Source organism: Thrips palmi, unplaced genomic scaffold (genome assembly GCF_012932325.1).
Source record: "Thrips palmi isolate BJ-2018 unplaced genomic scaffold, TpBJ-2018v1 HiC_scaffold_18, whole genome shotgun sequence".
In the NCBI taxonomy this organism is placed as follows: domain Eukaryota; kingdom Metazoa; phylum Arthropoda; class Insecta; order Thysanoptera; family Thripidae; genus Thrips; species Thrips palmi.
Window position 1 is genome coordinate 9492413 of NW_023144627.1, and position 16864 is coordinate 9509276.

Here is a 16864-nt window from a genome sequence, read left to right on the forward strand (position 1 = left end):
CGTAATCTGTGCCTGCAGCCTGCAGCACGCCGCGTGGACGCAGCGTGTCCTAAAGTGGTGTCTAAAGACTGCGTGCGTCTCTCTCTCTCTCTCTCTCTCTCTCTCTCTCCTCTCCCTCTCTCTCTCTCTCTCTCTCTCTCTCTCTCTCCCCTCTCTCTCTCTCTCTCTCTCTCTCTCTGTGCATTGTTCCAGCAGCCGTCAAGCCCCCCTGCGGGCTCATTCCGAAGAGGACTTCTCTGTCTCTCTCGCACCCATACGCTCGCCCCATGAGTGCGAGAGAGACAGAATGCACTGTCCAGAGGCAGTCCGCCGGCCACGCCCGGCACGGAATGCAAGTCAATTTCTGCGTGTGGGTTCGGTGGACTTTGGTTTTCGTCAACGGTCGGACGTCGGCCTCAGGCCTCACCTCACGGGTGTTCTGCTAGCCAGATCTTATTTGACAAGTCCAGAAAGGATTGGCGCAGGAACTCTCGAAGGGCTGCACTGCACTGTGCCCCACCGCCTGCGGACTGCAGTGTAGGCAGCGCCCTCCACCAGTGTGCCCGGCGTGGTGGCCTACCCTCGGCTCCGCGGGCGCCAGGCCAGGCGCTAGGCCGCCCGTCACACGGGCGTGGCTGGGGGTGGCCTATCTCGCTGTTGGCAGGGGCTCCCCGCCAGTCGAAAGTCTTCCAATGCGTATTCTTTCATTTTTCCGTTTTGAATATTTTTTGAATGCCGCGGTTGAGCGGTCTCCTTCGGTGGAAGACGTTTATGGAAGGCTCTCCTGATGCGGCCCTGCGGGGCCCTGCGGGGCCCTGCGGGAGGGCGTGCGCGTCGCTCTGTCTCTCTCGCACTCGTGGGGCGTGCCGGGCGTGGCGGGCGTGCCGTGTGGGTGCGAGAGAGACAGGGACTGTCCCCGCCCACGGCCGGATCCATCATCCTGGAGACGCTGCTGCCAACCACACACAGGCATCCCCCGACACGTGTCACCAGGCCTACCAATTCCAACGAAAAAAAAAAAACTAAAACAAAACGCATTACCGGAGCGGAAAAGCGATTAGAATGTAAATAGCGGGAGACAATGTGTGAAGGGGCGCGCCGAGAGGGAAGTCGCTCTGTCTCTCTCGCACCCATGCGGGCGAGCCTCTTGAGTGCGAGAGAGACAGAGAGAAGGGCCTCCCACTGGGAATCGTACCGCTGCGACACTGGAAGATGGCGCACTCGTCGCCGCAACAAGTTTTTGTTTCAATGTTTTCGTTCCGGCGGCCGGAGCGGCCCGAACAGTTGGCATTCCTGCCGCTAAAAGGTTGACGGAGCGACGTTTTCGTCGCTCTGTCTCTCTCGCACTCACGGGGCGCGCCGCATCGGTGCGAGAGAGACAGAGCGACGACTCTCGGAATCAGTCCGCTGTGGAAATAGAAAAGGCAGCCATTCCAGCCATCGCCGCGGCGCCGCGACGCTGCAGTGCGAGAGAGACAGAGATAGCAGCGGTTCCGCCGCGCGCAAAACACGCCGTGCCTCTTCCGGCCCATTGATGGCTTATGCATATTTTATGTTGACTTTTAATTAGCTGTGCTCGGGGTGGCAAAAAAGAGCCCACGGATGTTGGCCTGGCCGGCGCCGCCGCCTCCGATTGGCTGCCCGCCCCGCCCCGCCCTTCCCCCATTGGCCCCCGGCCGCCCTCGGCCGCTTGGCGCCGTGTTTCCGGTTTGTTCTTTGCGCCTTCGCCATTCGCCCATTTGCGTAGCGACTGGGGACTCTAGCAGGCACTCTAGGCTTGTTTCTGCACTGCAAGGTAGTCGGGCCAATCTGAATATTCAGACAGCACACTGTTGAAAGAAAGTCGACCCGCCATTGCACAGTGGGCCAGAAGACCGGTGGAGGCAGCCAAAACGCCAGGCGCGTTTTGAGCTCCAGCGTCGTTAAATGGGACTCGAACCTAACGTGTGACCCCATCAATGGATTACTCTCCGAACGAGGAATCCATTGGTGGGGTCACACGTTCGATTCGAGTCCCATTTAGCGACTCTGGTTAAACAGGACTCGAACCGAACGTGTGACCCCACCAATTGATTCCTCGTTCGGAGAGCTATCCATTGGTGGGGTCACACGTTCGGTTCGAGTCCTGCTTAGCGACTCTGCGGAGCTCGAAACGCGCCTGGAGTTTCGGCCGCCTCCACCGGTCTTCTGGCCCACTGTGTCCTATTGGCATATCGCCTATCCGGGGCGGCGCGCCGCGAAGTGGCTTTCTCCCAGATAATAACGGCGAATGGGATAAAAAAAACGAGATGATCCCTTTTCGGGACGAGTGCGGGGCAGCGCGGCGAGCGCAAAGGACGCCGGGCCTAAGAGGAACCTCCCCTTCCCTTTGCCGCACGTACACACATACACCTGTGCAGTGCAGCAGCCCAGGCCGGCAGGACGGCAATCGCTTTGCTTACTAAACAATTGCCCTCCTCTCCACTGTAAGCGGCCAGGCCGGCCGAGCGGTTCAGGACATAGCTCTGTCTCTCTCGCACCTTCACGGGGAGCCCCTTGAGTGCGAGAGAGACAGAGCGACGACGCGACTGAGCCGCTCGGCAGCCTCGCCGGAGCGGCCGCCGCTGCCCTGTAATACAACGAAACGCGGCGCGAGCGAGCGAGCGGCACACAGGCACGGCCACGTATAGCAATATCGAGAACATTGCTCCGATTTGTGTCAGTTCCACTCGTTCCACTCTTCCAGCGGAGCGCGGAGCACCGCCGTTTACTCTGCCGGGAAAAGAAGGAAGATTTCCACGCGCTGCACAGTGGGCCAGAAGACCGGTGGAGGCAAAACTCTAGACGCGTTTTGAGCTCCAGAGTCGCCAAGTGGGATTCGAACCGAACGTGTGACCCCACCAATGGATTGCTCTCCGAACGAGGAATCCATTGGTGGGGTCACACGTTCGGTTCGAGTCCTGTTTAGGGACTCTGGAGCTCAAAACGCGTCTGGAGTTTCGGCCGCCTCCACCGGTCTTCTGGCCCACTGCGCGCAGGGTGGGGCACCGAGAAATTGGGGTAAGTTTGCGCGACTGTACAAAGCCCTGGCGGTTGTCCGTGGAATTCCCCGGCTGAGCCCTTTATCAGTGCAGGCCCGACGCGCTGACTCAGAGGACGCCCCGCGGTCCGCGCCACTGCAAGGTCACGGTGCGCCACACCCCCGGCCACCATTGGCTGGTGCGGCGAGCACACCCCCGCTGACGTCAGAGACACACCCCGTCTCGCTCTCTCTGTCTCTCTCGCTCTCACGGGGCGCCCCCATGAGTGCGAGAGAGACAGACAGCGCGGTTTCGAATTCGGCCCGCGGAGATAGGGGCGGCAAAGCTCCATTGACGCGAGCAGGCGGCGCTCCGAAGGACGCTTCGTCGCGCTGTCTCTCTCGCACCGCACGGGACGCGCCATGAGTGCGAGAGAGACAGCGCGCAGTGCAGTGCACCGATAAGCATGTGGGTCAATCACTCGGCGCGCCACGAGAGCACACACTGCGAGTCGTAGCGTGGCGGAGATCCTTGTTGCGCTCGCTGACGTCAGTGACGCCTCGGTGCCTCGGGGGTGTGTCCGGGTCAATGATTGCACTGCGTCGTGTCGCAACGGCCTGGCCTAGCCCGCCCGGGAAGCCCCGAATCCACCCCGTCACCCACGCCGAGGGGTGTGTGTACAGTTTAGTGTCCCGATTGTGTAACTTATACAGTGTAGCTGGCTGATAGAATGGTGCGGATTGGCTCAGACAGTTCTTGGGACTGTGGGTGGAGCGACTCTGGAGCTCAAAACGCGTCTGGAGTTTTGGCCGCCTCCACCGGTCTTCTGGCAAATCCACTGTGCGGCGGCCGAGTCCGACTTTGCGTAACCCTTGTGCACATCGTTAGGTCCATTCGCCACCGTCGCCGACGTTGCAGCAGGCAAACAACGTCGAGTCCGAGGCGTCCAGGCTCGGTCACGACGCCGCATTCCATCACCATCACCGCGACCGTGGGGCTGAGCGATGCCTCTCGTCAGTCTGCCAACCACGCGGTGTTTTGTGAAAACAAAGTGATGTACGTTGGTAGCACTGCCTCAGCCTTGGCGGGATCTTCGCGGCGCTTGTGCAAACAGCCTCACTTCTCTTTTTTGGTGTGTGTGTGTTTTTGGCGCGAATTTTTTAAAAAAATGTGGAACTTAAGAAGCGTGCCTGAGTGACAGACTACCGTTGACTATGGCAGCCTTGGACTGGCCCCCAAAAGGCCCCAGTTGATAAGAACGCAAAAAGGCCCCCGATCAGCATTATGTTTTTACCCTTCATGACCAACTTTGTGAGGCTACCGCTCCTAAACTAGTTGCGGTCAATAGCCTTCCCGATACTGGGCATAGAAGAGTAGGATCTTAAGAATACTAGGGCGTCGAGGGAGGCCTTTTACGGCAACTACGTTGGACACAGTAGCCGCCTAAAGTCAGCAAAATCAGCAAATTTCCGAAATCGTTGCGGTCAAAGCCAAAATCGTTGTGGTCAACGTCTTCCCGATACAGGGCATGAAAGAGTGGGGTCTTAAGATTACTAGGACGTCGAGGGAGGCCTTTTAAGGCGACTAGATTGGACACAGTGGCCACCCAAAGTCAGCAAAAGCAGCGAATTTCCGAGATTCGACCACTTTTTGACCAACTTGGTCGGAAAATCGTTGCGGTCAAAGCCAAAATCGTTGTGGTCAACGTCTTCCCGATACAGGGCATGAAAGAGTAGGGTCTTAAGAATACTATGACGTCGAGGGAGGCCTTTTAAGGCGACTAGATTGGACACAGTGGCCACCCAAAGTCAGCAAAAGCAGCAAATTTCCGAGATTCGACCACTTTTTGACCAACTTGGTCGGAAAATCGTTGCGGTCAAAGCCAAAATCGTTGTGGTCAACGTCTTCCCGATACAGGGCATGAAAGTGTGGGGTCTTAAGAATACCAGGGCGTCGAGGTAGGCCGCTTGCCGCAACTAGATCGGACGCATTGGCCGCCCAAGTCAGCGAAAACGGCTACTTTCGGAGATTCAGTCACCCTTTGACCAACTTTGTGACGTGACTGGTCCCAAACCCGAAGGCCCCGGCAGATTTTTCTGCCTGTCTGCCCTGGCCAGCCCGAGCCCGGACAATGGCGATGGAACAAATTCAGACAGACGACTCTCCAGCTTATGTCTCCTTATCATCCTAACCCAATCGCCTGATCCTCTTCTCCGTACCGTGTCGGCGTCCGTGTGTGTCGGTGTCTGTGTGTGCGTGAGGACATTATTTTCCTTAGAAACAATCCGGCTGGGCCACACGGTGTGTGACTCAATCCAATGAGTCGCCATGGGCCGTGCCTCGCCGCGCCTCGATCAAAACACGCGTGTGTCCGTCTCTCTCGCACTCACGGAGACACTTCGGCAACTCAATCCGACCCATGATTTATTGCCCGTGCTCATCACACACACACACACACACACACACACACACACACACACACACACACACACACACACACACAGCTACCCCACCCCCTCCTCACTGATTTGATCCGCCCAGGATTTCCTGCCGCAGCGTCTGTGGCCGCCACCTGCTTTACCTTTGGGGCTTTAGAGCTCCACGCTGCAGCATAAAGCGACTAAGGGCCCACCCCTGGCTGCCTTGGTGCTGCCCAGACCGCCGCCACCGCCGAGTGTGTAGTTTTTGCAGGCCTCAGTACCCTTTTGCACGTGTGGGCTCTCTCTCTCTCTCTCTCTGCGAGTGTGCGTGCAGGGACCGACCGACACACACGATGTGCAGATTGTTCATTTTCTCGCGTGTCGGCGCGTTTTCGTTATTCTTTATTCGCCCACTCCTCTCGGTTTCCGCTTGCGTTACGTGAGCCGAGGGCCTTCCCGCCGACGAACCGGCGGTGAACAGCGGCGAGCAGCACTCCGTCTGCAGCCCCGCGCACTTCTCCATCTCGCGCGCCATCGTTCTCCACTTCGTCGACGGCGTCCTGGTCGACGGCGTCCTGGTCGACGGCGTCCTGGTCGACGGCGTCCTGGTCGACGGCGTCCTGGTCGACGGCGTCCTGCTCGACGGCGTCCTGGTCGACGGCGTCCCTGGTCGACGGCGTCCTGGTCGACGGCGTCCTGGTCGACGGCGTCCCTGGTCGACGGCGTCCTGGTCGACGGCGTCCTGGTCGACGGCGTCCTGATCTTCGGTCCATCCTCCCTTTGGCCCTTGGTGGACGTCCCGCTCTGCCTCTTTGTCGTCGTGGTCCTCTCCTCCCCCTCCCCCTCGGGCCGCTGGGGCCGCGCCCATCCGTCGGAATAGAAACAGTCATCGCCATTATGAACGCCTACCAGTCGTCAACGCGGCACTCAGCACTCCGTGTACCCAACACACTCATTTTTCACGGCGGGCACACGCACACACACGCACACACACACACGTACACACACACACACACACACACACACACACACACACACACACACACACGCACACACGCACACACACGCACACCTCTTCGCCCACTCCAGAGACACTCTTTGTCTCCCACCTGTTGGATTTGGGCCCCGAATGGACGCGCCCCGTCGCTCTATTCACGCATTCAATCGTCGCGTCGTGAAATTTCGATATTTAATAATGACACAGCGCTGCGCGGCGCTGCGCTACGCAGGTGGCTGCCTTTTCATCTTGCCGACGGGAGCAGCGTGGGGCCCACCGCGGGCCAGAAGACCGGTGGAGGCGGCCAAAACTCTAGACGCGTTTTGAGCTCCAGAGTCGCTGAACAGGACTCGAACCGAACGTGTGACCCCACCAATGGATTCCTCGTGCGGAGAGCAATCCATTGGTGGGGTCACACGTTCGGTTCGAGTCCCATTTAACGACTCTGGAGCTCAAAACGCGTTCGGGATTTTGGCCGCCTCCACCGGTCTTCTGGCGCACTGTGCGGCGTGCTCTGGAAGGTAGCCGTGGGGGAAGTCGGCGTGCCAGCCGGCAGAAAGAGAAACAAATCAATTTGTCATCATCGCGCGCCGGAGCGGACTACAACGGTGCCGACATGCAGGCTGGCCTGTGGCTGGCCGGGATGCGGGACTAGGGTCTCTCTCTCTTCATCCATCTGACGTCTCGACGTCCCGTGCTCGCCGCCCGATCACCCTTTTCATCAGCCCTTGATGTTTTTCGGCCCGACAGTAGCAGCACACTGGAGAGTCGTCTCTCTCACACTCATAAGCCACTCCGGACAGGTGTGAGAGACACAGTGCCTGACAAACTCAAGGCAAAGAGGTTCATCTCGTTCCGTGCAGCGCGCGGGGCACAACGGGCACACTTTTTGACGATGCCTCGCGTGCTGCAGCGTGCAGCACGGTCGTTCTGTCTCTCTCGCACTCACGGGCCGTGCCGTGCGGGAGCGAGAGAGACCGCTGGCCTCACATGGCGCCGCCGTGAATCATGTGACAAACAGTTCCATCATCATTACGATCGACCGGCCTTAATTTCACTTCCCGATCGCGGTGATCTCGCGGCACGAGATCGATTTTACGCCGCGAGTGGCTCCACTGCACTGCAAAACCATCGAGATGCAGCCGGCAAAACCCAAACCTGCCCACCGCACAGTGGGCCAGAAGAACGGTGGAGGTGTCCAGGATTTAGAGCGCCTCCACCGGTCTTCTGGCCCACTGTGCAGCTGGGAGGAAAATGACAGCGAAATTTCCGACAGTGTAAGACAAGAAGAGTGTCGTCGTTGTCTCTACCGCACCCCGAGGGGACGCCCGTGAGTGCGAGAGAGAGAGAGAGAGAGAGCCTGCAGTCACGGCGGCCCAACGAGGCGGCTGAAATGTGTGCAGAGTGCGTACACTGGTAGCGCGCCTATCGGCAAACCGCGTCCATTTGTCAACCTGCCGCCCCATTCGTCGCTCTGTCTCTCTCGCTCCTCAACGGCGAGCCCCATGAGTGCGACAGAGACAGACAGACCACGTCACCGGTGGCCGCGGCGACAGGCGGCGCGGGCGACATTTGTTGAAGTCATTTGGCTTTCGCTGTCCTCCACTGGTAAAACCATCGTATCTGCCGCTGCTGTGACGTCTGACGTACGTGATTCTGTCCCAGCGACTCCCCATTTCGCCTCCCCTCCGACGGAGAAGGGGTTGCACTTGATTAATGAAACCTAAAACGGGCTTGTTTTCGTCGCAGTGGCTAACCAGTGTCTAACCTACCCTTCCGCAGTCGGCTCGACCACGCGGGAAAGTTGGCAACCCGCGTTTCCCAGCCTGCCAACGTCGCAGTCGGCCACCCTAGACTCCTTCAGGAGCCTGGAACACTGTTATTGCCTGGCATGCACAGTGTACGTGCTCCGATGCACGTTCAAAACAGCCAGCTTCCAAGTCTTCCAAGCGTCCGATCCACTGACTCAGACGGCGGCGGTAGTTTTCAAAACGTGTGCGTGGGAAAGGGTTGGCAGTGCCGGAGGCACGCACACTGGAAGTCCTCAAAAGGGGCGAACAGTGGAGGCGCAGGACGGTAGAGCACCGCAATGCCAGGCATTACCCGTTTGAAAATGGGCGACCTTCGGGCACCTCTCTCTCTCTCTGACAAGAGAAGGGCAGGAGGTACTACTTTGACTGCTCGCCGGTGAAACGGGGGAATGCCGCCGCCGCCTCGGTGGCATGCAATTTCCATTTTCCGTGTCAAAAAATTGTTTTTACTGATTGTAAAGCCATTAAAAATGGGCCCTTTAACTACAAGGGAAAAACACCACACAAAACAAAAAAAAACAGAAAAAACAATAAAAATAAAACACGCAAACAGTGTGCATTTTGCTCTTCGTGTTTAAATTTGACTGCCGGGAAAGGAACCCATGCGTCTTCTCTCAAGCGGCGTTCGTTTGGTTTTTTGTCTTCTAATAAACGTTGTCATGAATTCTGGGCACCTCTTCAGTCACAACTAACAGGTGCCAGTGTAGGCGGCTTGGAATTCCCTGCTTTTTGGAGGCTGGACGCGCCACACTGCAATAAACACGAAAGTTTCGTGAGATAGTCGGACCGCCATCATCATCCTCGTGAGGGATGCTCTCACTGTACGGCAGACGCTCCGTCTCTCTCGCACCTTTACGGCTCGCCCCGTGAGTGCGAGAGAGACAGAGCGACGAATCAGTCTGCGGGAAGTGGCGATGAAATGTGTGAAAACGGCCGCGGCTGCGGAGGAGGCAGTGCCTGAAAAGCGCCTGCTTTCTGGAAACGTGTGAAACTACGAAACACAGTGCAGCACAGACGAGGCGGACGAATAGCCTCGCTCGTGCCATGGCAATGCATTCCCACACTCCCACGCACTTCAGCGCGTTCGTTCGAGGATGGATGCCTCGTCGGACGGGAAGCAAGTGTCGATGAGGTCGTTCGCAACACGCTCCAATCGGCGCCACTTCACAAGGCCAGGCCGGAACACCTCACTGTAAAAAGTGATCGGAATTTTGCCATACAGTGGTCTAGCAACAGCTGTTCTAGGGAGGGGCTCTCACATCGGTTCTCACGAGACCGAAGAGTTCTAAGACTTTTTCGGTTTTCATAGATCCAACATTTCAATGCCTCCTAAGACCAAAGTCCGATCTCAAAATTGTGACGTTACCTCCACCCCTCCCTCCTTGCCTCTTTACATCTCTACGACAGGTGAGAGGAGGTGAGGGATGGCGACACATTTTGGAAATCTGACTTTGTTCTTTGGAGCCATTGATTTTCGGTGCACAGTCGTAGTCCAGCTGAGGTTGGCGACCCTGACAACAAGAGTGCACCACGCGAACGAATGTTTGTCTGACTTTGGCGACAACAGCGCGTCCTTGTTTGTTCGTGTGACCCCCGTGGTGATGCCACAGTCTCGACGGAGAGTCTGTCTCTCTCGCACCCTCGGGGCGTTCCTTCTGGGTGCGAGAGAGACAGCGACGGTCCCCGCCGGGCGCATCGCCCCCTCGGCGCCAACGCCGCCGCCGCCCCTCCGCCGGGGTGGCTCTGCTTGCTCTGCTTGCTCTGCTGGCTCGCGCGCCGCGCGCCAAGATGGCGGCGGCGGCGCAGGCCCCGCCCCCCGCGCCGCGGCAGCCAATGGGAGCGCGGCGGGGCGGAGCGCTCCTCGGCAGTGGCGCTCCCCGCGGCGGCCGGCCGAACCAGCGGGGCGAGCGAGCGAGACAGAGCGCGCACCCAAACACACTCACAGTGTCTCACACACACACACACACACCGGGATATGAATTTCATTTGAGTGCGCGCGGCCGCCCAGTTTTTCTCTTGTTTCCTCTTTCAGTGCCGCGATTTTTTCGTTCCCCACCCCAGAGTCCCTCCCGGAGCAGAGCGGCGCGCCGGGGCGGCGTGGCTCCCCTCCTTGACGGGCACATCGCGGAGTGAGGCCCGGCCCGCCCGGCCTGCCCGCCCGGCCTGCCGCCTCAGTCCGCGTCGAGCGGCAACGCCAGCGAGCGGTGTCAAGTAGTGTCAATCCGAGTCGACGCTGTGGGGACGTTGTGGGGACACTGTGGGGACGTTGTGGGGACGTACCGCCCCTGGACCGCGCTTCCGTCACTGTGCCACCGCGTAAGTGTGTGAGTGAGTGTGCTTGTGTGTGTGGCGTCGACGGCGGCGACCTACCGGCTGTGCTGTCCGTTGTCCGAGGCTCTGAATGGAACACCACGTGTCGGGTCACCAAAGTGTCAAAAGTGTCGGTCGAAATTCAGACTGCGGTTAGTGACGTCGAAGTGGGGAGTGTCATGGTGGCTCGGCCGGTGGTGGGTGGGCGTAGCTTTGGTGTTGACAGTGCAGCAGCAGCCAATGGAGCAAGTGTTGGGACGCGGTGAAAGTCAAGATGGTGACAAGTTGGATCACGACACAGTGACTGGCGTGCGACATATTGGTTGCCATTTTGAGATAATTCAGTATCCTTTTATCTTACGCGCGACATCGTTTCATATGCCATTGCCATTTTAAGGCCAAATTTCCTTCCCGTTTCGCAATTTTTCAAAGGTAAAATTGAATATTTTTTTTTTGGCGTGGGCTCAACATTAAGGTGAAATTTAGTATCCTTACTTGTATTCGTAATTCGTCATCTTTACATGCTATTTCGAGAATCCCATGAGGATCCTTGGCTTTGGCTCCATGTTCGATGTCTCGTCAAACGTCTGTGCCATTTCGGAGTTAAAATGGAGTAACCTTTGCCAAATTGAAAAAGCGCGAATCGGCAGGCACGTGCCGACGTCAGTTTGCATTTCCCGCGAGTGTTGCCGCCACACTGCAAGGGCGTGCCCGCGCTGTCCCTCGTGTTTGATCATGATCCATTCATTAGCATGCAATTACCCAGCCAGTGTGCTGCCGAGCTGACCCTCAGCGCAACGTGGGCGTGCCGCGGCGTGCCGTGGCGTGCCGGCCGACACGCCAAACGAGCTGCCTCCGTTAAGATGACAGCGAAAGGAGGCAACATTAAAAAAAATTTTAAAAAAAAAAAAAAACAATTTTTTTTTTTAGATTTTTCCTGTTTTGTTGAAAAATTTTGGCACTCTTTTTGAAAACATTAAAGCAAGACTTCGGGGACGGTCCCTGCGGGTCCGCGGCCCTGCTGGGCCCCACTGGGCCCTGCAACCACAGCGCCATAGCGCTCCTGAAGGCAACCGCCTCTTTGACACGACACGCCCCGGGGCCCGGCGGGCGGCACGGCAAGGCAGGGCAGGGCTGGCGGCCCCACGGGGGCACCACACAGTGTGGTTCCCCATTAGGCCCCTGATGGGCCGTGCCGAGCCGTGCCGAGCCGTGCGGCCGGATCAGGGGTCAAGCCTTGAGCCTCGCCGCCCCGCTCTGTCTCTCTCCGTCTCTCTCTGTCACGCGGCGGCACGGCTAATGAGTGGAACAAAGAGAGGGGGGAAATGCCGCGGCCCCCGGCGGGATTCGAACGCAGTCCCATCGGATTGAAATCGAAGTTACAGCCCGGGCATTGAAGCTGAAGGCCCGAAGGCCCCCCGACCGCTGCGGCCTGCGGGCGTCGTCGGCACACACCGGCAGTGGGATTGGGTTTTGTCTTTCACAACCGTACCGACTCGCTCTGCCTCTCTCGCACCCACATGGACTGCAGCATGCGTGCGAGAGAGACAGAACACATCGATAAGCTAACAATTTTGGCGGGAAATATTTTTTAAAGTCAGTTTTCGAACCCGGGTTCTCAATAACCGGAATCAGACGTCCTTACGACTGCGGCTACCGCGACTCAAAGGCGGCGCAGCGCGTTCGGCCGTTTGCCGGGAGAAAGGGCGTCGTAACGACCCCCCGCATTGTTCCTCCAATTGTCGGCAAAGCTCTCGCTTCCTGCACTGCTAATACCAATGGCTGCCGCATTTACGCCCGTAATAGGGAAACAGTAGGGGAGGCAACGCCGTACTCTCTGTCTCTCTCGCACTCGCAGGGCGCCCCGCCGGCCTCGCCCTGCAGCGCCGGCATTCAATTTGAGGAACCGCAAAAGCGACTCGTGCGCTGTACAGTACAGTCGCCCTCAAAAAAACAAAAAACACCGCAACTTTCTTCGACTCCTCGACAGTTGCGCTCCTTTATTTTCGTCCTCCTCGGCGGACAGATCGGCCGCGACTCGCTGCTTTTGTTCTTGGCCGCCGATGGCGTTTTGGTGTTTCGGCGTTTTGGCGCGCGCGCTGCCGGATGCCACCGCCAGATGCAGAGGAAGAGAGAGAAAGAGAGAGAGAGAGAGAAAGAGAGAGAGAGAGAGAGAGAGAGAGAGAGAGAGAGAGGGAGAGAGAGAGAGCAACCCTTTGTTGCCTTGTCGGGCCTTTCTTTCACTAATCGAGCCCGGCATCGTAATTAGCAGCCTAGTGGCGAAACAAACACGCAGCATCGGGAAATTATGAAAAAGGAAAAAAAGAAGCAAAAAGAAACGAAAACGGTGAAAGGCGTGTCGGTTTTTCGGGCGGGAGTCGAACCCACGACAGTCGTCAGCCGGCGGTGCTATAGTTACACTCGTTACGGCGTTCGATATCTCGAAAGTCGGGCCGCCACTGGAAGTGAATGCCTCCCCGCGAGCTGAATTAACCCCTTATGGCGGCGGGGGAGGGGAAGGGGAAGGGGAGTGGTTGTTGGTGGCTTTGCATGTTTGGTTGGGGACACTAATAACAACAAAGGACTGGCTATGCAGTTTCGCGGACGACCGGGCTGATGATTAATTCCTTCGGCCGGCCAATCAGCGTGAGGCATGGCCAGGGCGTGGCACGGCACTGTGAGTTGAATGGATGTCGTGTTTTAACGACGCGACAACCACCACCGTGCCGTAACCATGGGGACCACGCACGTGCAGGCCGACGGCCGCCGACGGCAAGGCAGCCGCAATTTCACAGTGCACCCCGTCATGGCGGGCCCCCTGAAGACACGCCAGTTTTTGGCAGTCTCTTTCTTGGACGCGTTTCGAGGCTCACATCACCCAGAACTCAAATGAGACACATGAGGGTGCCAGTGGCTTGCCCTTCGTGGGGACAGCACCGTCGTAGGTTCGACTCGAGTCAAAACACGAGCCCCTTTTGACAGACCCCCACACGTGGAAAGTCAGTTTTCCCCGTTCTTCCTCAGACTAGAATGGACGGATGTGTCCGTATTGATACAGAAAGATAAATGGATCGACGCATGCACGGAGCGGCAGAAGTTTACATCAGAGAGATGGACAGACAGACAGGCAGACGGACAGACAGACAGACAGACAGGTGAGGCCAGTAGCCGCACCCTACTTGTTCGTATGCACAATCGTTTTGTGTGGTTTTCTGGTCAAAGCGTTGGCTATTCGCTGCGGTGGCCTGCGGCCTGGCGGCAAGTCTCTCTCGCACCCTCTCGGGCCGCCCCATGAGTGCGAGAGAGACAGAGCGACTGGCCGCAGCGATCAGGGTCGGCTCCCTTTGCTGAGGTGTCGACCTGCGGCTGTTGCGGCCGCCAAACACTCCGTCTCTCTCGCACCCTCGCGGGACGCCTCGCGAGTGCGACAGCGACGGAGCGAGAAAAGGCACCGCCACGCCGCGGGGGCAGGACGCTGTTGACAGAAACGGAATTTCACACGCTCGGACACGTGCTGGGACGCACTAAGGGGAAAAAAATATTTAATTCGCAAATTTGTTGCTTAAGTTATTTTTATTAATTTTTTTCCGGTGGATGATCGTAAGTCACCAGCACATAAACAAAACTTTTAAATAATGCAAATACTACAAATTTAATTAAAATGGGGTCCTGCAAAGAGTCATGAGACATAGCTGGTATGTCGTTTCACAAAGTCTGCTCATTGACTTTGGAGCAGAGGCTTTGGGGAACTAACTCCCTGTTACGGAACTGTTCCCGCGTCAAATGGGACTTTAATTCAAATCTGACTGCGGCGTCCTTTCCGTCGCGCTGCGTCTCGGCTGTCCGTCAGAGCGGCGTGGCTGGGCGTCGCCACGAAGGGTGACTCCAAGGGTGACTCCACCGGGGGATGATTCACTGAATTCAATTGCCCGCAATTTGGTGTGCAGCGCTGTGCACAAACACGGTCCCATTTGACCGGCATTCGACTTTAGTCACACGCAGCGGCAACACGGGCGTGCGCGGCGTGCGGGGATGTCAACCCGATTGGACACACGCCGAGCCGCGCCGCGCCCGCCAAAGACTCTGTCTCTCTCGCACTCGCGGGGCGACCGGCGCGGGAGAGAGCGACAAAACCGACTCCCTGCCCCGCCATGTAGTGCACATTCGTGTACCCGCCACTGTGCACCCCCGTCTCTCTCTCTCTCTCTCTCTCTCTCTCTCTCTCTCTCTCTCTCTCCAACGGATTGCTCCCTGAAGGAGGAATCCATTGGTGGGGTCACACGGTCGGTTCGAGTCCCGTTTAGCGACTCTGGAGCAGAAAACGCGTCTAGAGTTTTGGCCGCCGCCGCCGGTCTTCTGGCCCACTGTGTGATGTTTGTGGTTGGTGTTGCAGGATGCCGTGATGGGGCCGGGGCCGAGGCGCCCGAGGGACCCGGACCCGGAGGCCGACCCGGAGGACGACACGTGACGGGGACGGTGCCGGCGCCATGCCGCGCCCTTCCCGCGAGTCGTACGGCGACCAGAAGCCTCCCTACTCGTACATCTCGCTGACGGCCATGGCCATCTGGAGCTCGCCGGACAAGATGCTGCCGCTGAGCGAGATCTACCGCTTCATCACGACGCGCTTCCCGTACTACCGGCGCAACACGCAGCGCTGGCAGAACTCGCTGCGCCACAACCTCAGCTTCAACGACTGCTTCATCAAGGTGCCGCGCAGGCCCGACCGGCCCGGCAAGGGCGCCTACTGGACGCTGCACCCCAAGGCGCTCGACATGTTCGAGAACGGCAGTTTCCTGCGGCGCCGGAAGCGCTTCAAGCTGCCCAAGGTGGACAAGGAGGCCCTGGAGCGTGAGCTGGCGGCGCTGCAGCACCACCCCAGCAGCCCGGGCAGCACCACGCCGAGGTCGCCGAGGCCGTCCTGCTCGCCGGACCTCAACCTGAACCTCCGCGTGGGGGCGTCGCTGTCCGAGCCGCCGCCCAGGAAGAACTCCTTCAGCATCGAGAGGATCATCGGGGAGCCGGCGACCGCGGCGTCGGCGCCGCAGCCCGACCGGCCGGAGCGCGCGGCCTTCCAGCACCCCTTGCTGTCCGCGCCGCGCGTGCCGCCGCCCTTCTGCCCGCCCGCGCCGCCCGCGCCGCCGCCCATGTTCACGCCGCAGTTCCCGTCGCTGTTCGGCGGCCACCCCGCCGCCCCCCACCACCCTCACCACCACCAGTACCTGGTGCACCCCGCCGCCGCCGCCATCTACGCCGCGGCGCTGGCCACCGCGGGGCTGCTCATGCCGCCCGCGCCCTCGTTCCTCGGGGACGACAAGCACCTGCCCGCCGTGCACGGCTTCGGCCTGGGGCTCGTCAAGCCGCACCCGCTGCTGCCCTTCCCCTTCGGCCCCATGCGGGTGCCCGTCAGGGACGACCCGAGGGACGCCGTCATGGACGCCGTCCGCGACCACCACGCGCTGCTGCCGCGCGTCCAGGAGATCACCGACCCGGAGCCCCCCGCCACGCCGCCCGCCACGCCGCACGTCGACGTCGTGGACGAGTCGTCCTGCTCGCCCCTGGAGCGGCACTAGCCGCGGGGGCGTCGTCACGGACCTCGCGGGCCTCGCGGGCCAGAAGACCCGGACGGCGTCGTCGACTCTTCTCGTGGACAACGACATTCTCGGACCCGTGGACTTTTCCTTGACTTTGGCGAGGCGTGTGCATGGACAAACACCCCTGGCTGCCCCTCCTGACTGCAGCCACGCGGCATCGCGATAGCGGTAACCGCATTGCGCGAGCAAACACAGCGCGCGAGTCGCGACAGCGCGACCCACCCGGCGGTGCCCGAGCCGCCCGCCGGTCGTTGGCGACATTTTCAGCCCATAAATTGCAGCCGCGCGGCGCGGTGCCCTGGCGGTGCCGACGCTGCGTCTCTGTCGCGTTAGCCGGCCGGGACGCCGTTTCGGAGGCGTCCCCCCGGCCGAGTCCCACGGGGACGGCCGCCGACTGCCTCCGAAGTGACGTCATTACCCGCCAATCCGATAGGCCGGCCGGGCGGCGCGAACGGCCGCCCGCCATGACATGTGTGTGGACACTGCGGACACACTGTGGACACTGGGCGGCCGATCGCGGCGGTCCGATCTCGGCCTCGCTCTGTCTCTGTCGCACTCACGGGTCGTCCCGTCGGGGTGCGAGAGAGACAGAGGAGCGGACGTCGCCGCTTTGCCGCCATTTTGTGCTTTTGCCCGTTTTGCCCACCGCGACGGCCTCGGCGGGATAAACAACGCTGGGTGACGCTACTATGAGAAATTTAGTGCTACTTTTCCTACACTGTGAAACCCAGTCTGCGAATGATTAATCACTGCGTCC

The 16864-nt window shown here is 59.3% G+C and overlaps 1 protein-coding gene across 1 annotated transcript; it reads left to right on the forward strand.

Moving 5' to 3' along the window:
- Positions 1-10401: 10401 nt before the first annotated feature.
- LOC117644688 (fork head domain-containing protein FD4-like) lies at positions 10402-15390 on the forward strand (the record flags this gene model as incomplete). The annotated part of the gene is made up of 2 exons (XM_034384300.1): positions 10402-10522; positions 14910-15390. A coding segment is annotated over exon 2 (387 nt), but the record flags the coding sequence as incomplete, so codon positions are not given.
- Positions 15391-16864: the final 1474 nt, after the last annotated feature.